The sequence below is a fragment of the Solea senegalensis genome, linkage group LG1 (genome assembly GCF_019176455.1).
Source record: "Solea senegalensis isolate Sse05_10M linkage group LG1, IFAPA_SoseM_1, whole genome shotgun sequence".
NCBI lineage: Eukaryota > Metazoa > Chordata > Actinopteri > Pleuronectiformes > Soleidae > Solea > Solea senegalensis.
This window is the reverse complement of record NC_058021.1, coordinates 1,268,437-1,293,854: the sequence shown is the minus strand read 5'-3', so window position 1 is coordinate 1,293,854 and position 25,418 is coordinate 1,268,437. Positions and strand designations below refer to the sequence as shown.

General features: G+C 40.1%; 1 protein-coding gene and 2 non-coding genes across 3 annotated transcripts; all 3 read right to left on the bottom strand.

Annotated features, from left to right (window-relative positions):
- Positions 1–1,054: 1,054 nt before the first annotated feature.
- Positions 1,055–1,126, bottom strand: trnaa-ugc. Its single transcript has one exon. It is a non-coding gene; the product is annotated as a tRNA-Ala (tRNA).
- Positions 1,127–3,008: 1,882 nt separating this feature from the next.
- Positions 3,009–3,080, bottom strand: trnaa-ugc. Its single transcript has one exon. It is a non-coding gene; the product is annotated as a tRNA-Ala (tRNA).
- A 3,847-nt stretch (positions 3,081–6,927) lies between these two features.
- Positions 6,928–22,829, bottom strand: cnn3a (calponin 3, acidic a). The gene is made up of 7 exons (XM_044045467.1): positions 22,621–22,829; positions 10,494–10,615; positions 9,406–9,472; positions 9,186–9,323; positions 8,983–9,099; positions 8,239–8,385; positions 6,928–7,951 (listed from the first exon to the last, which is right to left on the bottom strand). The coding sequence occupies exons 1-7, from the start codon at positions 22,675–22,677 to the stop codon at positions 7,610–7,612; spliced, it is 990 nt and encodes a 329-aa protein (XP_043901402.1). The 5' UTR covers positions 22,678–22,829; the 3' UTR covers positions 6,928–7,609.
- Positions 22,830–25,418: the final 2,589 nt, after the last annotated feature.

The following is a 25,418-nucleotide window of genomic DNA, read 5'->3' as shown; positions in this document are numbered from 1 at the left end:
TATGGCGAGGAGGAGGTATAAGCCCTGTCTTCCGTCTCTCATAATGGGGAACGTACGGTCACTGGCGAATAAGATGGATGAGCTGACGGTGCTGGCCCGAAGTCAGCGGGATTACTGGGCAGGTCAGATCACAACCTGGTTCGGTATCACCCTCTGCTCTGTGCCTCTAGTGACAAGGACTGTGAGGAGATAGTCGGAGGAGGCACTGGAGACACTGCAGGGCTACTTTGAGGTGATAGACTGGCAGGCACTCTTCTGCACTGATTCCATTGTTCTAGTTCAGACTGTCCATTGTTACCCAAATAACAAGGTAAACTAAGGACATAAAAGCCCTCCTCAATGACAAGAAGAGGGCCTTCAGAGCTGGCAACAGGGAGGAGGTGCGAACGACACAGGGACTATTGAGGGTCAAGATCAGGGAGGCCAAGGACAATTAGAGGAGGGAGCTGAAGTGGAAACTCCAGGAAAACAAAACAACAAGAGGTTTGAAGTGGTATGAAGACCATCACTGGTTTCAGGTCATCCAACAGCAAGGGAGCTGAGGGTGGAGAGGACAGGGCAAACAAGCTGAATTTGTTCTTCAACAGATTTGACACTGCAGTGACTGCTCTCCCTCCCACAGGCTTAGCTGTAGTCGGCCTGTGACCCCCAGCTACTCCACTCTCTCTCCCTCCCCCTCCTCGTCACTCCGACATTGCCTCCCAACTTAAGGACAATACTGGACAATAACCTTTATTCGCCTCATGACGCATACACCTGTGGCCATAAGACATTACAACTCCCATTCTTAGATACATCCAGTTCATTTATTATCATATTGATAATTCCTGTCTCGTACCCAATTTCCTCCAGGTAATAAAAGTATTCTGAATTCCATAATCAAAAGATTTTCTTGTTATCGGCAGGATTCGAACATGTGCAGGGAGACCCCAATGGATTTCTAGTTCATTGCGTTAACCACCGCCTTAACCACATTGATCTCGAAACGAATCAACAGAATTAATCAATGGCTGGATTTGTACCTAGAATCTTCCACCCAAAAAATACACCCGTGTGGAGATGCCGGGGATTGAACCCGGGGCCTCATACATGCAAAGCATGCGCTCTACCACTGAGCTACATCCCCATACTTTCATAGGCATGAAATGTGACAACAAGAAGCTTACATGTGATAGAACAGTGAGCTGGAGGAAGTGAAGGCTCTCAGTTGACTCAACAATAAACCATTTATAAAAAGTGAATGCAGTCTAACCGGAAAGTTCCAACACTTTATTGAATAGCCACCAGAGGGCGATATTGCTGGTTACAAAAATAACTGGATGGCAGTCTATGACAGAAAGAGCTTCTACTCACTTGCTTCTACTCACTTGATCCACACACACACACACACACACACACACACACACACACACACACACACACACACACACACACACACACACACACACACACACCAGAGATGTTCACAGATACATATGAAATACTGTAGTTCTATCATCCATACAGTACAGGAATAAAATGCATTGTAGTTTTAATTTAAAAGGTCTACTGCGATGCAATGTGAAGAAACACACAATAAAACTTATACCTTCGTAACTGTCTTTTGCAAAACAACTATTGCACACAAACCAAAGTGTGCAAAATGGTGCAACTGCAAACATATGAGGATCAATATGTATCATGAGGATCATGCTGGTTCACTGAGACACTCTCTCTAACACAACTCTAATTTGCATGTTGCACTTCTGGTGAGATGCAAACCTCATTTCGTTACCCAAAACTTGTATTTGAGTAATGACAATAAAGTTGAATCTCATCTCATGAACTGAGCCATCATTAATTTGACCAGTAACACTTGTGCTTTTCATGCTAAAACATAGGCAATCAGAGATGGCAAACTGCCCCCCATTCTGTCAGCCAACATGTGTAACAGACTCTGTGGGGCAACAGTAGAGTGTCTGACTCCCAAAAAAGCCTCATATTGCAAGCAAGTGACACAGACAGAGCCACCAAAAATAGTGCTTCACTCCCACTCCGTTCGGTAAAGTAATAACACAATAAGCCCATTATGCTGGGCCTAAAGAAATCACACACTTTGGCACTTTACTTGAATGTTTCTAATCTTTTGTTCATGAGAGCAACAATCATTTCGATTTGTGAAAAAAATGGTGGCACAGAATCTTGATCTCAATTCTAAGCAAAAAAAATGTGATTCACATTTTTTCCAGAATTGTGCAGCCCTATCTGATTATTAGGTGAATTTTTAAAAGAGTGAATTTGGTTCATTTAGAGTGTAAGAAAATTCCAAATGATCCTTTAGACTGTGCTTATGAATTCCTAAACTTTGAATAAAGATCTCGTTGTCGGCAGAAATCTCAATCACAAAATCACAAAAATAACAAGTTATTTCTAAAATTCATCTTAAATTCTTATACCATCAGATGTTTTTTTCACAAAAATAACAAGTTATGTCTAAAATTCATCTTAAATTCTTATACCATCAGATGTTTTTTCACAAAAATAACAAGTTATGTCTAAAATTCATCTTAAATTCTGATACCATCAGATGTTCTATCACAAAAATAACAAGTTATTACTAAAACTCATCTTAAATTCTTATACCATCAGATGTTTTTTCACAAAAATAACAAGTTATTTCTAAAATTCATCTTAAATTCTTATACCATCAGATGTTTTTTCACAAAAATAATGCATACATTTATTTATGCATTTACTTATTAATCCCTGTATTTATTTATATATTTATTTATTTGTTTATGTATACATTTATTTATATATACATTTATTTATTTCTGTATTTATTTATTTATACATAAGTCATGTTTTGTCCATACCAAACAAGTAGTCAAATAATTGAGAATATTGACAGATGAATTGAGTATGAAACCTGAAGTTGAGGGAGTACTAGTGTTTTCAGTCTATTCTGATCATCTTATTTTCTTCACATGTTTTCTTGCATACATTCTACAGAACAAAACACACAACTGTGGAGATGCCGGGGATTGAACCCGGGGCCTCATACATGCAAAGCATGCGCTCTACCACTGAGCTACATCCCCGCTGACAATCACCCGCAAACACACAATGACGAAATTAAAAGTGCATAGTCAGTTCATGGTGACTCACTAAAAAAGTATTTTACTCCAGAAGCTATAAAAGCTGTAGATGTGAGTGTGGACACTTTCAAATGTATTCACACAAAGGGCACAACAGACTTCTAACAAATGAAAACAAATCAAATATTTCAAGTACTTCAAGAAAGAACACAGAGATACAAGTAACTAAAATAAATCAAGTAAATGAATGTTTAAAATGACTCAGTTTGCACTGTACACATAAACATTGACTGACTGAAATTATTAAATTATATTATATAAGTATACAGCAACACTAACACGTTGTCACGTTTCAACGTTAAATATGCAAGAGAATGGACTTTTTCACAGCGCGAGCAACAATAATAAATAGTCTCAATCTCCACAGATTAAACTCAAGTATATTAACAGGCACAGGCAGCATGATAATTATCCACCCAATCAGAAAATCTCTACTCAATAAACAACTAATCAAGTATCAATTAGCAGAGCAGCTGCAGAAATACTGAGCTACAGCAATTTAAACTCGTCACCATACATTCAACATTATTTCACAAACACCTCCAATAAGTATTGGACCTTCCATGCTAATCAACAACAACAACAACAACAACAACAACAACAACAACAGCCAGTCTGTCAAAGCTACAGGAGAACTAGCCTGCTAAGCTAACCTTAGCTCGTTCACCTGTCCCTCATTAGACTCGCTCACCTGTTGTTGACTCACCGACATCAGAACACCTGGTCGCTTGTTTCTCTGAAATCCATTTCTAAATGAATCACAGCAGAAGTCAAATGCATTTGATCCTCGACCCAAAGATAACGTCGCATAACTGGTGTCGTGCGCGTGTGTAACAAGTGGAGAGAGCGCGAGACATTAGTCTTCCAGTGGCCACTCGTGGTACTGCAACACAAATACCCAAAAAACAATAGTGAAAGAGACGCTTTTAATTAAATTTAAAATTTAATTTAAAATGTATTTTATGTCTTTAATTGATAGAGTTTCACTTTTGTAAAACATTCCTAAAATGACACCCAGAGTGAATTCACCACTGATTCCCGGGAGGCTGCTTGTCTTATCAGTTCATAAAGTTACTGATAAATGTGATGAACAAGTGAATTAGAGTTGAAGATAAACAGGTCGAGTGGAAGAATCTGGAGTTTTAAAACTACTTTTAACACGTTGTTATTGTTCCTAATAATATGATCATGATGAGTTATTGATCATTATATCAATGTAAGAATGATATTGTAAAATCTCCACATTTGATGTGGATCTGTGCTCAGCCACATGACCAGAGTTTCCCTCTTTAAACTCCACACAACTGTGAAGCGTCAAGTTCTAAATGTCACAAACCATCATGTGTTGGGCTGAAGTTTCCTCTGGACCTCCAACCAATGATCAACAGCCTGTCAGCTACAGGGAATCGAACCCCCACCTCCACCCTCTCACCATCCTACTCATCCAGAAAACTGCACAATTCCTCCTCCTCACTCCCTGTGATGAGACGCATCATATTACTGAGGAGGAGGAGACCTGGAACTCCAAGGCTAATAAAGTCCAGGCCTTCCAGGCCGAGAGTTTCCACAGACACTGACTGCACTGCTCGTCATTCACCACGTTTCACTGGATTCTCCAGTGACAGTATGCAGTGACCTAATTAAAAACAAAAAAGGAAAGTGAAGGAGCTCAAACACGATGTGCTGAATTCAGCGAGTCTCCTGCGGTTGACAGATGATCAGTGAAATAACACAGTGTTCATAAATCACCAAACCACACAGAGAGAAGTCATTTGTTCTGGAGCTATGACATCACAGTGCTGTGGTTGTCCACATGTGCACATATTTGGTGCAAATTCGTGAAAATGCTGAGCCCCAGCAGCATGTATAGAGTGGGAGGGGCCACTGGGACACAGGCCTGCAGCAGCGCTTGTCTTTCAGCTTGAAGGTCCCTCTGAAGTTGCTGCTCTCTGGACTCGCTCTCTATAATTGGCTCTCGGGTTTTCACCCTGAATTCTGCAGTCCTGCACAAAGCAGTGATTATTTCTGAGCGGTGGATGGATTTGGGGGGGAGGTCTGGGGTTCGTAGGAATTCTCATGCAGCTCATTGGCTGCTCAGTCTTTGTGAAATCCCTCAGTGGCAGAGTGAAGCCACAGAGCGCCTGAGTTTCATCTGCTCACCGCAATGACAGATGACTACATTTACCATGCAGGGTGCCACTGCTCAGCACAGCAGCCCTGAAACACCTCCCTCCTCTTCACATAGTCATTATTTAATTAGAGGGCAAACAGCATGAAGCTGAAACCACTGAGGAAACTACTGGTGTGCTCTCATACACTTTGTAATGCCTCTGCCCTCTGATTTTTAAAACTCTGCTACATTTCTCCAGCAACAGTGTTGCCTCTGTTAGTGATGTGGTTTTGGGAGTTTTAAAGGTATGTGAAACAGGTAAGGTTTAAAAACCTGCTCACATTTCTATCAAACTCAGAGGTGCCCGTCCCCGTCTAACGCCAATTCATGGTCAAACAGTTATGATGGAGGCAGAAGTGGATCGGCGTCAGTGTGCCTTTGTGGACCTTTGGTGCAGGAGAGTGAGTTTCCAGTTTCCAGTCACAAAAGTCTGTGTAAACACAAGACGAAATCACAGACCAAAGCAGACTTTAGTTCAACATTCTGCTCTGCTGTGTCCCAACTCTCTCAGTAACAGTGTACAAGTCTTCTCACAGTAAATATCGGATAAAACTGCACTTTGTAACATTATTAAGGTTCATGATAAACACAAATAAAAGATGAAATCATTCTGGAGCTTGACCCAAACAAGACACAATCATTAGAATCAATAAAAAATGTTTACGCAGTTCTTCAGTCTTCAGTCGAAGCTAAGACCAAATCCAGTCTCCAAAAATGACTCAAACACAATCTGATCTCCACCATGTTTACATGTCACAGTATAGTAGAGAATTAGAGAATTATACTAGACGGTCTTGTGACGTTCTTGTCTTTTTTATTATTTATACACGTACATGTATTTAGATTTTTATGAATGTATTCATTTATATCTCTATTGACCCTCATCCTGACAGTTTTTATGATTTTACAACTCTGTGTTTGATCTTCATTTTTGGAAAAGTCTTGTGTTGTCTATCATCTCGGTTTCATTAATTGGTCTGTTTGTAAACGCTGTATTATTATAATTATTATTATTATTATTATTATTAGTATCGTCACGTTTCGTTTCGTTAGCACGGACCAAAGAAAACCAGAATCCTCATGTGTCTTTGAACTTCAGACTGTGTTTGGGAAGTTAGTTATTGTTGTTGTTGTTAGTTCTGTTTCCAGTGTGAGCTGCCATGTTGACATGTTGATACCATAAGTGCATGTTGGGAAAACTGTGGACTGACGATGTGACCCGAGTGTCATTCTTGGCCAATCCACACTTTTTCCTCGTGGAAACAACTTCCTGTCGAGTTTCATGAAAACAGATGCCAGTGACAGTCTCTCTCTCTCTCTCTTATTCTTAAAGCCTGCTGTTGTGATGAATCTCCAGTTCCAGAAGACGTTTAGCAAAAACTGCTCTTAAAATCAACTTTTAATGACCATCCTCCTCTTTTCATTCGTGTACTTTGTTTGAATTTCTCTGTGGACTTTGATGTGATGGAGAGAATGATTTAAAAACGCCGTGAACATAGACTTCAGAACCTTTTGTTTCATGGCTAAATTCACTTTTGTGTCCCGACTGACACCAGTGAGGACGTCCTGAGCTCGTTCCGTGTCAGACTTTAACAACACTGTGCAAACAGACTTTGACAATTAAGAATTAAGGTTTTATTTATATCATAGCATTTTCTTTATGAATCAATGGAAACAATGGACTGTTTTGCAATGAGAATCACCACAATAAATACAGTTTGGAAGTACAGGGGGAATGATATGAAAATACAGGTCATGTGATGGCACGTGGAAGTCTAGCTGTAAAATAGTCTTCAGTTTGGTCATGGGCACTAACTGACATCCATCCATTATTTGAAGAAAAAGAAACTAACTAGTGATTACATGTGGTAAGAACAGAGAAGGAATGACCAACTGTGGCTGGCTGAGTAAAGACGGGCTGTCGTTAAGGACTACACATGGGAAAGGATGCGCCGACATTCACTCCATGAGTAAAAACATTGGAATGCAGCAGCCTCATCTAACGCTACACCATCTGTCAAACAAAGACGACGACTACGTTTTAAAAAGTGGCTAGTAAAACAAGATGAAGCTCTTAAGCTTAAAAACATGGTGACCACTGGATCTGTCTGCATCTGATTATTCTATGCTACTACAACTTCTTCATAACCTGTGCAGCTCAGATGAAAAAGGAAAGCACTCAAGGCATCGTTTGATTTTAGGCATCAGGAGAATAAGAAGACTAGTGAGGAAAGCAAAAGACTTGCTCTGTTGTGTCGGTAACATAAATGTGTTAATACTGCTCTGGAGCTGGAGGTCAGCACTAATAGTCAATGCCCTGGTCATTGTAATGGGAGCTGTAGTTGTCATGGTAACCTCCATGGTAGTCCTCCTCCTGGAACTCAGCCTGATAGTCACTGTCGCTGATCTCTGAGCCATTGGTGCCGGTTCCCTGGCTGCCGTTGGTGTGGATGACCGGCTCTGTTGGGGGGGCGCAGTACTTGGGGTCGTAGACCTGTCGCCCCAGGCCGTACACGCTCATTCCTCTCTGAGACGCCACCTTGTTGGTGCCCATCTGAAGAGAGATGGTGGAGTTGTCCAGCGGCTGGATCGCCACCTTCTGGTCAAAGATGTCTCTGCGGGTCCCAGGTGCTGACATGCCCGCCTGCGGGAAACCAGACACGCAGAAAACGTACAACGTGGAGGAGGTAGAGCACAAAGACGTCCATTTTTTAAAAATCTGCTACATTTCACTGAATAAAGCAAATATGTGCACAGTTAAGACTGGTAACATAAAATAACATCAAACAAATACTGTCTGACGGACATTATTACATCCACATATATACACATATGTATACAGATGGGTGTATATATATATGTGTGTGTATATATATATATATACACATATATATATAGACATATAAGGTAAATACAAAGAGTGTGATTAACCTGGCTGGCTCCTTTGTTGGTTCCCATCTGCAGGCTGATGGTGGTCTGGTCGTAGGGTTTGTCAGTGTGAGTCTTTGGATCATACAGATGTCTCCTGGTTCCATAAGCAGTCATTCCAGCCTGACTCGCACACTTGTTTGTTCCCATCTGAGGACAAAAGGACAGAGATGGGATCTTAACTCAAATCACAAATCTTGTGATTTTCACTTAAGAATAATCCAAAAATGAGCCGCTGACGTTGTGTAAAATAATAAAATAAAGTCCATTAGTCCATCCACATGGATATGAAACCTGTCAAGCTGCAGAAACGTTAAGGGTTGGACACCTGCCCATCACTGTCAGCCTTAAAATAACATGAATAATTGTTGAATTCACTTAAAGATACACAGATCCTTCCTGGTTTGTGAGACGCTCACTCTCTGCACAAAGGTCATACAGACAATCAGCAGTTTAAAATCACAGCACAAATGTGTTATTCTGTGACTTTGGTGTTCGAAATCCTTCATGTCTTTTTACCTCAGTGACAATAACTCACCAAACAAAGCAGCTCCTGTGAACCCAAGAGCTCAACATGTTGATTGTATCTATGGACTGTGATGTAGGCATTGATTTTAATCTGAGGCCCTTTTGTTGAGTTGGTATAATCTGTACGTCCTTGTGTCCCCGCGGGCACCATGCTTCCAGTTAAAGCAAGCCTCAATGTTGGAGTAGTGTCAGTCCATTTAATGAGCGGCGCATAGTTACCTGGAGTCCAATAACACACTGACCAGCCTTGATCTTCTCATCATCGAAATGTCGAGCTTGTTTGTCTGAATATTTCACACCGATGTCGATCTTTGTGTCCATGCCTTTGGTCTTGGCCTTACACAAACAACACACAGGTCAATGCACTGGTGACACCAGGACAGAGTGAAACGTGTGTGTCAGTGGACTGTGTGTTCACTCACCATGCTCGCCAGTGCGAGTAGTGTGGTCTGGACTTGAGTCATGTTCCCGTTTTCAAACAAGTCATTGGCCTCAAAGATGTCATTGGGCTTTAAACCATAGGCCAGGATCGCTTTGATGAAATTGCCGAGGTTTTCCAGCTGAACAAGAGAAAGAATAAAGTGATAAGTGATGGGAGTAAAGACAGAGGATCAACGTCCTCTTTGTGAGATCAGGTCTTACCTTGTGCCAGTTCAACTGTGACAGGTTGATTTTCTTCACTGAACCGGCCTGCAGCTTGTTAATCAGCCTGACAGGGAGGAGAACACAATCTTAACCATCACACACACATCGAAGTAAAAACAATAAAACACTCTCACTAGTAATCATGAAAGTGACATTTTAACATGTGTGTGAGACTGTTTCTCTGTTTGTGTAACATGTAGCATGTAGCATGTAATGTAACGTCATTTCTGGACTATAAGACGATACTTTATTCCCGCACGGCTAATTTCTGGATTTCTCCCGGTTTCACAAGCTTCATGCTGCGGAAAAAAAAACTGAGCACCGTCACATCAGCCACTCGACATCAGTGTGAATCGTGCATTTAAGGCGGCGCTGCGTGTTCACTGGGGAGAAATCCTTCACGAATTGAACTGAATTGACTTTATTCCTCCCCCAGGGGGGAAACACACATTCACCCAGCTCAGTTATGAAAAAGAGAATAGAATAAAAATAAGAATAAGAATAAAAAATAAAATAAAAAGATAAAATAAGATTAAAAAAGAAAAATGCAGTGAAATAGTAGGAACATTTCAAAAAATAAAAAGTTACAAAGATAAAAAATTTCACTCTAATATAGAGTAGTTATCAAGTACAAAAGAGGAGTAATGCGAAGAGCAACTTATGTCAACGATCATCCACGGGTTTAGAAAGGCTGAGCAGCATGAGCTCAGATGAACGTGACGAGCGCGACAATGAAAACGATCCTGAGAAAACATCGGCTGAGCAGCACGTCTGAATGCAGCTCTTTTTCCTATCACACGTCATTAACATGTAGCCTGCACAGCTTCCAGCAGCAGTTACAGTTTAAACGTCTCGTTCAGAGTCAGGGTCTGAACCCTCGGCTGCTTCTGTGTGTGTGTGTGTGTGTGTGTGTGTGTGTGTAGAACATAGCAGCAGCTCCACAGCACTTTGTATGTGAGAACAACAGAGATGCATGAGATTTAACAGATCTGTGTCAACTCAATGGGTCCAAGTTTAACATCGCAGTAAGCAGTAACACTCTCCTGAGACGCAACACGCACCAACACGCACACACACACACTTACTCGCAGAGAATGACTCCGTCCTTTAACCCTTTCTGGAAGTTCTCTCCAATAGACATTCCTGTGACTTCCTCAATCCAGAAACGCAGCTCCTCCTCCTTTAGTGGGTCATACTTCTGAGCAATCTAAAACAAAAACAAGATTTAAAAAAACAAGATATGTTACATGATTAGGCATGTAACATATGTAACATAAAACCGCATCAATAATGAATAATAATGAAAATGGATTTAGTGTCAACTGTAAATGTCATTTGTTATTTCAGTTCAATTTTATATGTATATACTGTATATATTTATATGTATATATTTTGTAAATAGTCTGTAAATAGGGATCGGATAGCGATCAGATCTTGATGTGGACACCAGAGAAGCATGTTAATATCAGGTGTAAATGACATGTGGTGACGTGTGTATGAGGGTCTATGAGGATCTTTGAGGGTCTATGAACACAAGGAAGTCAAGCTAAAGAATGTTTCTTGCCCTGCTACATTGTTAACATACCACAGCCTCATCACCTGCTACTGTTAAAGACAAGATCAGCTGCTACATACCCCACACACACACACACACCACAGTGACATGATACAATGTGTCATACTTTCATAGTTAAATTTGACCTTAGCAGGAACTAAACTCCTCTTTCCATGATTAAAAAAACAAAACACAACAAATGACACCCACTGACATCTGGCTTTTGTCAGCGTTCGCTGCCACGTCGAATGACTGAGTTCATAGACGAAGGTTTTTTATCAGCTCCAGCTGTGATTGTTAGTGATGAAAGTGTGTTCTCCTCCTCCACTCTGACGCTGACTCTGCACCAAGTTACAATTCTATATTTGTTCAGCAGCAGCTGAGTTTTACAGAGAGTCTGGTCAGATGATGGAAAGGTGGAACCACCGCTGCTTTCGTCTGCATGTCAGTTGTTTACAGTGTGTTTGTGACGTTGAACACGACTCACTGGAGCCAAAAAATAAACAGACGGCAAACGCCTCTACCGGCCATAAGGAGTCAATCCCCTCACTTGTTTGGATGGAGGTTACCTGCCGTGTGAAGCCGGCTCTGGTCGTACACAGACCGTGATGCAATTTCATTTATTAGTTTCTAGTTTCAGAGTCTCAAATAATACCATTATATACATATACATATACATATATATCTATATGGATATATATATATATATATATATATACATATATATATATACATATATATATATATATATATATATACATATATATCTATATATATGTATATATATATATATACACATATATATATATATATATATATATATGTATATATATACATATACATATAATATAACACCATATTTGCTAGATTTGTCCCCCTTGTTGCTGGATGACGAGCAGGACAGGAAGTCAGACACTGTTACAACACAAAAAGCACCATTTTCAGGATAAAAGCCTCCATTTTGTTCTTGTAAATGTTTGGGTTTTGATTCAGATTGTCTACAGTGTTCGTGATACAGACACATGACTGCTCTGTGTTCCCCGTTCCGCAGCGTAAGACATGGATGATTGCTCTCATTAAAATACAAACATCCCTGACGTTAACATAACATTAAATGTAAACAAAAAAAAAACTGTTGTGTTAGCCTGAATAAAATCAGACGTTTAAAAAAACATGTTAGTCCGACTAGAATGGTACGGACTTTGAATTTCTCAAAGTCACAGTAACACACACAGATAATTAGATTGGAAGTTGAAATTACTACATATGCATATTTTAGTTAGTAAATAATACAAAAAGTCAATACACAGGAGAATAAGAGTGTCAAAAACATGGCAAAATCTCAAAGGGAGCCCAAACTGAATGCTTTGACTGCTTAAAGAGTCATTTTTTACAGTGCCTCAATGGTAGGATCGACATGCTAACAAAAAGCTGCAGCTAAATCAGAAACCACCTTATACCAATTAAAAACACAGGTTGAGAGGAGGTGTATCTTAGCTTAGCAGAGGGAGACACACTGTATTCTGGGACCAGGAACTGTGCATTGAAACAGATTTGAATGCAGTGATTTGAGCTCAGTTTGTGATGATCTGATATATTTGAAGTCACAAAATAACACAGTGAATCAGAAACTCTTGAAACATGATGTAAAATTGTTGATTTTCTCTATGGAATTCTATGTGGGAGAATGGAGCTGTTAAAGACTTCAGTCACTGAAGACAAATAAAAATAAAATCTCTTTTTCAACACGTATCTTTCACCTCTCTTCTAAAGCCCATGGACTCAAGGCCATAATATCACATGACACTGAATTCCCACAGTGTAATGCACTGTAAAAAAAAAGAAAGTTGGCTGATAAACAAGTGAACAAGTGAACAGCCATCCGTCTCCATTCCTCTGCTGTGCCGGATTGTTGTTGGAGGCCAAAGAGGAGATTGTGTTTCAAACTGTGACTCAGTGCAAGGTTTGAGTTAAAGGTCACATCTTCTTTGAATGTAATATCACTGTTAAACGTCTGTTGTGTGTTTCTGGGATTAATGTGAGGGTTTTGTGTGTATGTGGAGCCAACAGCTCAGAGGAATCCCACTAACATGCCATAGAGCTCAGATGATTTAAAGGACATTTTTCTCTTTTCTTTGCAGCTATTTTCAAACAGCGTTGCCAAAAACTCCAAGAAAAAAAAGCCATTGGAAAAAAGGATCTAATTGTCTTGATGGAACCATTAAACTGAGCTTCTAAGGGAAAAAATCTGTAAGGTTATGATTTGAACCTGCTGAAAACCAGACAAACACTGTGCCCAACAGCATTTCCTGACAACAGTATAAAACTGCTCACACATGAATTCAGATCCAGTCAGTGTGTTCCCACGTGTCCACATGTTCAATGAGACTCAGAGAAATGATCGTAGAAGAGGAAGCAGCATTACAGTAACTCATCCTTCTTCCTGCCGCCTGTAAATCATCTGATGCTGAAACTAACACCGAGGTTCAACAACACTCAGACTCTCACTTGTCTCAATGTCTGCGTTTAAACAAATGACAATGTGTCGCAGCCTCCTTTAACAAAACAACACTGACCTTTCTGCTGTGTCAATACTGTTACGCCTCACAGCGTTGCAGACTGTTCATTGTCTACAGCAGAGTGGATAAATGTGCTCGTCTCCATCCAGCAAAACACAGTTTACTCTTTATATTTAACTTAGTGTCGAGTCAAACTGAACACAAAACCTGCTTTTATCCTAATCACAACTGCTGTTAAACATTTAGCGTTACTTTGACAGAAGGCAGAGGAACGATAACAGCTGATGTACCCACAATCTTTAGCATCCTGTTACCATGGAAACATGTAATTCACGCAAGGACTGGAAGCCAGTTCTTGTCATTTTTGCATCACTTTGAGTCTTCCTAACATCCATTAACTTAGAAAAAGAAAAGTCTTTAAACTAAGAGCAGAAACTCTGTCTCCTCATCCGTCTAAAAATATATGTATGTAATATCTATATGTAAGCTATCTATATGTCAACACACAGTTTGTTTTAATGTACACGCACTGTGAGTGAGTATGATGACACAATGAGCACATACACATGAGTCCTCCACCAAGTCTGAGCAAACAGAGGAGCTGCTATTCATTAATATATAACCAAGTCTGTGTTCACCAGCACTTAATATGCCACATCCTGTCAGAGTGTGTGTGTGTGTGGGGGGGGCGGGGTCAACGAGGAGAATGGGTGAGATCAAACTTTCATCACAAATATAAAGCAATCAGTCAGATAAATAAATATCTGTTGTCGAACCATCAACACAGAATAAAAACTGTGACTTTACACAAGTTGACGGTGAGTAGCAGAGAGACAGCACAATAAAACAAAACTATTCACAGTGTCACGTAAACTGCACTTCTCATCACTGCGGCTGGAAACGGTCTCGGCGACACACACCTGATGTTGTCTGTTTACACTGGAAAGTTTGAGTGCAACGATGTTTAAAGCAGCCACATTTAAAAAAGTAGTTAAAAATCAGCCATCAAAGAGAGAGGAGACGTTACATCATTTCAATATGGGATTAAAGGAGGAACTTTCTTGTTTGAATTAGAAGTGGAACAAACACAATAACTCATTCCAAGAACTTTGTGATAATGGCTTCCAACTTTTTAACTTATGGCAACACTTCACAGTTTGAAATGTTCTAAAGCACTTCAACAGTTCACTGACTTGATTTTGAGTAGAACCGTCGTCGTCACTGAGCCAGTGAGTGTGTGAGTGTGTGAGACGCTCACAGCAGAAGACGCACTTCACTTTCAAAACTTTTTATCATAACTACTTTGTAACGATCACAAACTCTGCAGTTTCAAAGGGTTCTTGTTATGACTTAAACATGACTTTGTGTTAATGACTCTAAATGGTGCAGAACATGTGGCACACCTGCTGTAACGCGGTTAAAAAGACAAACACAAAGGGAGGAGACACTGAGCATGTGCATAGAGCGTGCACGCCGTGTGTACAGGAGTTTTTTTAAACTTTCATTAGTTCCAGTTCCAGCAGTGGTTTGAGTTCTGTCAACATCACATTAGTGAGACAAACTGAGCGAGCATGAAGAGCCAGTCACCACAGGGTTCACTGACCCCGGTCCATGAGAAACAAACTCTCTTGTTGACAGTCAGACTTTTAGCAAACACTAGAACCACAAATCAAGTCCTTCTTATCCCCAGAAAACAATAATGAACGCCCTGAACTGACCTGGAGAGCCTGAGTGGAATGTGTCATGGTTTCAGTTTGTACTTTTCACAGCACACAGAGAATTCAGGAATATGAACGGCAAAATAAGCCAGAGATGACGTGAGGTTAACACAAGCCTGCAGCCACTTATGAGGCCCTTCAGGCTTCTGTTTCCACTGTCCATGAGGATGAACGTGGAAAAAGAAGAAGAAGAAGAAGAACAGACTCCTGCTGCGAGGCTGAAGATAAACTGTGACATTCACCTGCTTTGGTCCCAACTAAAGCATGTATGCACTTTATTAATATGGCACACAAGGAAAACAACCTCATTTAGCTCCTTTAGATCAATGAGTCTGAAAGACAGACTCAAGATCTGCAGATCTGACAGCGTTTTGCATCAAGTGCATCTGCACAATATCATCAATATCATAGCCCATGATTTCCGATATCAACTAGTGATATCAGAACAAGAACTGTTATTTAAATATTTATATATTTGAATTATTCGTCTCATGCATGTCCTCGCACACAGTGACTCTCTGAAAACACCCCCATTAGCACTTGGTACTTTCCTCCTGATGAAATTAAACATAGACTGTATGAAATTAACACAGCAAAAAAAAACACCAATCAGAATTTTGGTCGACGGGGAGTTCACAGTCACTCTGGTATGGTATAATGACTACATGTCACATATAAAGACACTGATATAGTACTGTATTGATTATTTGTCCCACCCATATTAGAATATACACATTTATTATTTGAGTATGCAGAAAACCTGGATTATTTCACATTCTCTTACTAATGCTTCCTGTCGCTAACACTCAAGTACTCCCAAGTAAGTGGTGACTTCAACCCCTTCACTGTGTCTTGAGGTTTGGGGATGAACTCCAGTGAGACTCAATGAAATAAACTCAGGTGCAAAAATAAAAACATCAAACATTCTTCATCCAGTTCCTCGATATATAATCACTGATGATTTTGAAATGTTGAGTGCATCTTTGCGTCAGTCCACTAACTGAGACTTCCTGTGCTTCACTCCTTAAAACGCACCATTTCACAGGTTTTCTTTGGACAACACAACTCCACTGTTCAGGCTCGACACACACTGTGAACCGAGTGGAACGTGAAACGCTGCACCCTCCCAACGGACGGGGTCTTGATGAAGGGGTCTGTGAGGAAGAATGTCCGGAATGTGATGCACTCAGCCCAGAAAGAGCTCAGACTACTGATCACACATTATGCAATGGAGCACAGATGGGCCCCTGCCTGTTCTCCTGCTTTTGTTTTGTCAATTCAGCATGTGTACTGAAGTGGTCTTTCACTCTGCAGACAGATTTAGAACTCCATCACATCCAAACACAAAACAGGAATGTACACACAGAAATGGAAAGAAATGGAAACTATATAAAAAGTTTTCCACCAAAAAAGACTCAAAATGCTGTCGTACATACAATACACGCAAGGCCTGAGAGTGGCGCTGTAGAGCTACACTACAAAGCAGGAAGGACAACGTTTGTAATCACAGAGACGGCGACAGAATGAGTCGAGCCAAGGGAAAGAAATAGGTAAAAACATAAAAGAAGAAAAGAAAAGAAAAGCTATCATAAAGCAAACAAACATACTTTACTTAAGTATGTATAAAGTACAAATTAAGTACCTAATTTACAATACTTGGTGACTGTATACTGTATTTGTATATTTAGCAACGTTACAAACGCCCGGCAACAGAGTCACAGATCTAGCGAGTCGCTGTCAGAACCATAACTACGTTTCAAGAAGCTAGTGAGCTTCATCTAGCTTTTGTATTTCCTGTGAGACACAGACAGTGTTCTTAGAAAACACTGTTTCCGTGTGGACGACACACTAATACAGTAAAAGAAAACTATGCCACAGGCCTCAATTAATTAGGTTAATGATTTATTTGTTGAAGCAAAGAAAGCAGACAATATTTAAGAAGCTGAATACTCAAATGGCAAGTACTGCAAATAATCTTATTTATTACATCGCTGGTTACAGAAAAACTAATGATTTGACTCAAATGTTCCACTAAATAAAAAACATTTAGGAAGATTGAAGTAAAACTCAACATTTTCTTCTTAACCTTCCTTTAACATTCTACATTGTAATTATTGTCCTTTTCTCTGTCATCACACAACTTCTTAACCATTGAGGTATCTTTTCTCAAATATCCATAATAATAATAATGATAATAATAATAACCATGCCACATCCAGTTATGTCTCTTATCAACTCAAACAGACACAATAAAAGCAGAATACAAAAAGCATCCACCAATACTGCTTCATGTGGTAGAGATTCAGACATACCACACAGCTTCATGACATATCCAAACTTTCCACTCAGCACAAGTACAACAGCCGTCCAACGCACGGACATGTCCACGGTTCAAAGTGTATTCTGAAAAACTGAATCCAACAATCAAAGCTTTCAGTCACATCACATCATCACAGAGTCGAGACGTGTCACTGTCTCCATGTCGCCTGAAACAAGTCGGATTTCTCTCAAACCGAAACAAAGAGGTGCTGTGTTCGATAGCAGAGACACTCCCTGCTCTGTTCTACTCTATTTCACCTCTCCAAACAAAACCTGAATATCACTACTGACCTCAGCGTTCATGAAGATAAAAACACATGAACATTTAAACATGTATGAAACTGAAACAGCAGACGCAGCTTTTAGTGATTTGATCACAGTAATTGTTCTGTCAGCAAAACACTAACAAATAATCAGTTGATTAGTTGTTATACAAATATACATTTTATACCATTGCCAGTTTAGTCTAATGTATATTAATAATTAATAATACATGTATATTAATGTGTATTATATATAATCTAAACTTGGGGAACATTTCTAATTTACATTTGTGAGCATTTAATAAATTATCACGCCACCATCGAAATCTTAGCTACTTCTGCATAGAAGACGGATCATTTAATAACAGAATTATTCAAGTTCAGCCTTCAGCCGCCATTTGGGAATTGCATTATTTGAAATTATGATTTGATTAGAAAGCGATTGGTTGTTAGTTGTTATTAGTAAGTGACAGTTTCTGCAGCTGAGTGGCTTTTTGCAAACAAGAGCCTCCTTCATACATGAACATGACATCATTAAATGAAAGCTCAAAGCTTATATCTCATTTCTACATTAATTAAAAGTGATTAAGTTTGGTTTGTGGACAAAAAAACACATGAGAACATTATTATGATCAACATTTTAACGACTTATCACTTCATTGAGATAATAATCGATGGATTAATCAATTGTGAAAACCATCATTAGTTGCATTCCTCATTTTTCTATTATGCATTTGTCGTCAATGATGAACCAACTTGATTATTAACCTGTTTATCGGTAATGTGAAATACAGGTCATTTGTAGTTTCTTTGCTCCTCCCACAACAGCGACGCATATACACGTCATTTACTGACGGTGATATTTTGAGGTTTGGGAAACAAACACGGACCAAAATGATCAATGGACATAAATACATGGGATTCAACATTCCTTTATGACAGCCGTGCTACAAATGAGAGGCTTCCTGCGGAATGTTTGATGACGCTTGCATTACTGTGTTTTTTTAAGCTGCATGTGAGAAGAACCCGAGAGTCCCTCTCACCAGGGCACCAGATATTTAAGCACAGCAACACTGTCATTTTCACTCCCATCTGCAGGGAGACACTGACAGTTACAATAAGCAGCAGCGGGCTGAGAGGCGGGGCCACAGCAGAGCGGTTACGTAAAAACTCTGGATCAATACGGACTCTGAGGATGAGTTCAGTGACAAGTCAACAGTGTTGCATGAGCTGAAATTCAGCAGCAGAGGATCTATGAAATATACAACACACAATATAAAAGTGTATCCTGTCATACTGTGAACATCTAAGCTTTCAGGACAAAGATCACCATCCTCTCATCTCCATGTTCAAAGTGTCATGAGTCACTTCCTGCTGGGTGAATATTTTCCAGTGACCTTACACAAGCTTGAGAGCCACAAACAGCTTTTCATCACTCCGACACCATGTGAAGTTTGCCTGTAAACGCTGCAGTAAGCGGGATTTATTTGTCTTACTGATAAGTCATTCGGGAAATCACCCTTTGATGCAACGTTGACCATGTGATCTGAGCGAGGGCAACACTTTGGCACAGGCTCTGTTTACAGCGTTTGGTACAGGAAACTCTATCCAAGCACAGGGCAGTACATAGAGAGAGTGGGTCCGGGTGCCACGGTTGACAGAGAAACCTAAAAGAGTAATACGATGGAGAGATTGCGTGGGGTCATCTGTCATGTTGAAAACGATCAAATTCTCTTAACACTTAAGTACAGATGTAGATAAAGATGTGGACGGATTGTTGAACCACTTCAGGAGGTGGTCGGAGACGCATTGTGACCGCATTGATTGGATAGCAATTGGATCTTGATGTTGACACCAGGTATAAATGCACGTGACTTCGGGCTGGGAGATAATACGATAACGAGATGTATCACGATAACGAGACGTATCACGATAACGAGACGTATCACGATAACGAGACGTATCACGATAACGAGACGTATCACGATAACGAGACGTATCACGATAACGAGACGTATCACGACACCTCCTGGCTCACACGCGCTGTACGACATCATCTGCCGAAACACAGGCTTCTCTGCAACAGTGATGAAAACTCTACACGTTACAAAGACATCACTGAGGCAGTGACTCCACACAGAGGACGTTTGGTTTTTAAAATGTCATGAACGTGCTTGACGTTACTAGTTTTCTTCTGTGTGATGTGATTGAGAACTGGAGTGATTCAAGTTTATGAGTTTAAAATAAAAGTGTTAAAGCTAAAATATGAAAAATGATCAATATCGATATGAAGATGTTATAGCGTGATGTTTTCAGCCCTAGTGTGGCTATCCAATCACTATCTGATCACAGAAAACACATTGTGTACCAGGTGTGATGAGGAGCTCAGATGTGATCCCAGAACATGTGAACTTTAATAACCTGTGGTGAAACTCTCAGTTATCTATGACTATTAGCTTTAATAAGACACAAAAGCCTGCAGTAAGAATCCACACATAGACGTGCACTTGCTGTTTTCATCATCACAGTAAAGACTGTAGAAAACTATTGTGCAAAAGTAAGAACGTAAGAGATTAATGTTAATGCATGAACATTTTAGGTAAATAATGGACTCGTTGTGAGCATGTTTCATAGCCAGTGATTCACCTCTGCTGTTTCTCTGGTTCTGTGCAGCACCAGTAAAATGCTCTCCCGCCAGTTCTCTAACTGTTTTGGCATCCGGAGACAAAATAACCATTAAAATGTTCAGTTTTATGATGAAAACAGACAGAAAAAAAAACACTTTTCTGAGATATTGGCTGATTTATGTGCCGCCTGCTGTATAAGTCACTGAAGTTTCACAGCAATGACTCCGCCTACATTGACTAGGTACTTTCTACTGTAGAGGAGATGCAACCTAAACTGTGCCGTGCCATGCCAAGGCGAGTAGAGCCAGTGGAAATACACCATTAGACACAGTTTTCCAACAGGAAACTCAAGTTTGCCTCAACTTTGTAAACTCACTCACTCACTCACTCACTCACTCACTCAACAAAGTCCATAAAGACACGTTGTGATTTAACATCACGACACACAGGAGCTGTTGATCCACTGCTGCTTCTATCAGTGAGTCCAAATATGCATTGTGTGACTTTTTCATGCAACAGACACAAACTTCTAAAACGAGGTGGCAGTCGACGAGCAGCTCCATGTACACGTGAGCTTTGGTTTCCAGTCGTAAAGACTCACAGTCGCATGAAGCACCAAACACATTCACTTAACTTAACTTAAACAGACTAAAAACTGTTTCTCATGGTGTTTTAGTGAAAACAAGCCACCAGGTACATGTACGACACAGTCAGCGTGGACTGTGTGAAACATCCACACTTCAAACTACCACTTTAGGGGGGAAAAAGGTGCAGAAACCTACAAATAAAAGAAAGTGCTGGAAAACAGCTGAATCCTAATCTGTGATGCAACTTCCTTCTGTGAAATGGATTTTATAAAACTAGTAATGACACAAAGCAGTGGTTCCCAAACCCAGTTGGGTGGCAGGAGATATTTTTGGTATCCTTAAAAATAATTTGTGGGATTTTCCCAGCCTTTTAGTTTAGATTTGCATGTAAATGTTTTAAAAGGAGTACATCAAATGAAGTTTACTTAAAAAGATTTGTTTACAGTTCAAATGAGTCGTTACATTATATGCAAATTTGCTCTTGTCACGTTTGATGTTGTAATTAAGTTAACAAAAGTTTCTTCTACTGCGAGTTTGGTAAACGCTGATTAAAGTGTTGTTTAGGATCACAGTCACGGTACAGTATAGAACACACTGTTTAACCACTGATGATGTCAGCGTCCATACATGCACCTCCAGCACCATATGTCTGGAATAACACACACACACACACACACACACACACACACACACACACACACACACACACACCTTGATGCACACTGAAGTGTCACTTCCTGTTGCATTCCTGCATGTTATTATTGTGATAAAAGAATAAAAGACGTGTATATAATCTTTAACCGTGTATGTGTGTGTATATATATATGGAGATATCGGTGTATATAATTTATTTATGTATATCTATATCTATATATATATATATATATATATATATATAAATAAATTATATACACCTTGTATGTACACACATGTTTCCGTATGTATGTAAACTGTGACACTGAAGTGATTTACCTCCACTGACATAGGTAAAATGCCCTGTTGTTCTCCACTTGATAAACAATATAATATATATATATATATATAAAAACAAAGATCTGCAGAGATTAGAAGAACAAACATCTTCCACTTCACAGCAGCTTCACTAGTTCGTGCACTAGTTAAATGTGCAGTGGTGCAGGTAAAGGCCAGCCTTCATAACACAGCAGCACATATCCAGTCTTTGTTGGACTGAAGTCGAAGTTTCAGGACCGTGGAGTCGCTGTTACGTCACCAGTTTGTTTCATTAAACTACAACTCACGACGTTATCGCGATACAAAAGCATTACACTGAGATTCCCTTCATTGTGTGTGGGCAAACATGGTTTAGTTAGTATTAGTAACGCGACTGACTTGATACTGCCGTCTACCTGTCTGTCTACTCGAGAGGGAAAACTCGGGAATGTTCGGAAAGTTGAGGCATCCTCTGCTGACATAAAACAAACTGCTGCTGCTGCTGCTTTTCAATCGATTGTTCGAAACAACGAGAGTTAACATTGTGAGTTTGTGACGAGAGAGAAGTGACAAAGTCTTAAGCACAGCCTTTGTTAACTTTTCCCAGCGTCTCGGGCTTCTGCCCCCCCCCGCTCTTCCTCCTCCTCCTCCTCCTCCTCCTCACAGCACTTACTTTGCTCCTGACTTCAGCGGACAGTCCGTAAGCTGGTCCTTTATTAAAATGCGTCATGTTCTTCGTAAAGCAGACGGTACCGTATCTCCTCAGCTACAGTGTAGCGCACAGTGTTGAGTAGAAAGTCCCGCAGCTTCGGTCCACGTGCACACAGAGAGCGTGAGTTCACAGCGACGAGCAGCGCGCGCACACACACACACACACACACAGTGACTCTCTGCAGACACGAAAAAAAGACAAATGATTGACGTAGACAAAACAGCCAATCATCATAGACGAAGTGCACGTGGCCACGCCCTCTCCACATGCTCTTCGCCTCAGTGCGGCTCGTGCTACAGTTACAGAGATGAATGTGTGTGTGTGTGTGTGCTGTTCCTGAACATTCACGTTGTAGTTTCTTAGAGTGGACATTTGGTTTTAAAGGTTAATGAACGACAGTAACTGTAGAAGTTTGTAAATCTTTCTTTTCTGCTGCTTTCCTTTGATGCTTTGATCCTTTCTTGTACTTGAATGACACTAAAGATAAACACTTCTAGAACTACTGGACTCTACTAGACTCTAGTTTTCCATTACTTCAGTACCTCCTCAACGGCTGTGAGAAACTGCCATAACGTCATTTTTTACGCGACACAAATGTGTAGTGATGGGAAAAGCAGTTGTTTTCAGAATCATTAGAATCAGTTCATTAAAAAAAAACCTCACAGACTCCAGTGACGACACTCTCTGACCAATCAGTGGCCGGCAGGCTGTTGATCGGCTAATTCCATCCCTAATGGAAAAGCAAGAACATCTTTTGGACGGATGTTTTAAAATCATCCACTCACCATTTTGTGGTTGAATGAGGGATCAAAATAAAAAAGATAGAAAACCTCTGACAATCAAGTTCACCTGAGTTCAAAAAGATGTCTGATACTAGTGTGAAAGAGGGTCAGGGAGCTACAGTGGCCTTGACATATCAGAAAGGATGTTGTTCTTCTTTTCGTTTGTTTGTTTCAGTGTAATTTGTGAACAGCTTCTAAAACAGACACGTGTCCCAATCCCTCTGTCTATCATAGTAGTGTCCATGCTGCCTTTGATCTAAAGGAACACAGTTAACATGAAGGACCACAAAGACGTGTTACTTTCCTTGCAAGAATATTTAATCCAACAGTTAACTACTTCAACTGTTCACACATTACACTGTGACATGTGATCCTGCACCAACCACCCAAACTAAAACTAAACTAAAACTAACTCAACACTGGCTCCCCGTCAGGGAATCGAACCCCTTACACAAATGACCAATCAGTGTTGAGATTCTGCAGATGACGCACATGAAGCTCTACGGCACAAGTTGCTTTATGTTGTGGGACAAAAAGAAAAAGGAGAGAGTGTCAGCGGTCAGCGACGTTTGGTGTGAATGCAGCGTCAGGTTATTAAAAACCACCAAACAAATAGTTGTTTTAAAGAGATTATACACTAAGACTAACATACATACTATTACATGTCTGTCTTAAATTAATTTTAAACAAATTTGAACAACATTTTCACACAAAAAAACAAGTATTGCCAGTAGCTATGGGATGATATGACAGTTTCATGTCCTGATTATCCTCATCAAAATAAATGTGATCCATGACATTGTTGTCGTAAATCTGCTTTTAAGATTAAAATAAAATAAAATAAAATAAGATCATGACAGATAATGAGACCCTGGAATGACGGGAAAGGCGCCCTCTTGTGTCACATGCAACTAAACATCATGCACATAAAATGTGAGGAATATTTCCACATTCATGATGATCCACCATGAGTTTGTGAGTGCTGGCAATGAAGCTTTGTAAGAAGATCAAGAAGTCCTGAACTTTCCTGCTCTCACGTGACCTCGACTCCTCTGAACATTTATGGGAAAACCCAGGAAGGCAACACAAGTGTTCGGCTGCTTGTTTGTAGTTTAGACTTTTGTGTGTGTGGTTGTATGAGACACTGACACAGGATTGTGCTGTGTGTGTTCACTGCACCTAGAACAAGCCTCACACACAAGCTAAAGGTACAGTACGTAACATTGAGCAACTTTTAACACTTGTCCATGTGTGCTGGAGAATCTATGTCGCCTTCAGTTAGTGATAAATCGTGTTGTTCTACAGCAAACAGTATACAGTGTTAAGACACCATAGACTTTTTATTTATCAGTCTTTCCTTTTGTCTCTCTGGCAGCCATGACCATGTTATACTGTGAGCCATCATCACATGACACATGACAGGTTTTCATTGTTAGTAATGTATCGAGTGTTGAATAAACTGACGTGTGTGTGTGTGTGAGTATCCGTCATTATGGGGACTTGTCTTCCATATGAGGACACACACAAGTCTCCATGACGTTACATTTTAAGGTAAAGGCAAAGTTGTATGGTTAGGATGAAGGTCAGGGTTAGATTAAGGTTAGATTAGGGTTAGATTAAGTCTCAGAGTAAATGTAATGTTCTCTGAAGACTGTGTGTGTGTGTGTAAGGCATTGAGTGGTCTTCTCTGATCATGCACTGCAGCCGCAGGTGTGTTTCTTTTCCATGGATACTCAGAGGTCCAGCGTGTCTATAAATAGCCCCAGATGTCAGACTAAAGCTCTTCCCTCGGCCTCATCTTTGGTCTGGTTCAACAAGTTGTTTCAGCGTTTCTTCCTGTCCAGTTCTCCCTCCAGGAACAGGAAACTCAGCACAAAGAAAGCAAAATAGAGCGCTGACAATGCTTCGCTGACTGAAACACAACATTTAAAACTAAACCCTTTCTTATGGTCTCACGCAGCCAGTCAAAAAAAGAGT

Bases quoted from the DNA above. Each gene is read 5' to 3' on its own strand.
- cnn3a (XM_044045467.1), bottom strand. From the start codon at position 22,677: ATGACGCATTTTAATAAAGGACCAGCTTACGGACTGTCCGCTGAAGTC. The intron at 9,473-10,493 runs GTAAGTGTGTGT...CCTCCCTGTCAG, and splicing joins GACGGAGTCATTCTCTGCGA to GCTGATTAACAAGCTGCAGG. The intron at 7,952-8,238 runs GTTAATCACACT...GGTTTCCCGCAG, and splicing joins CCAACAAAGGAGCCAGCCAG to GCGGGCATGTCAGCACCTGG.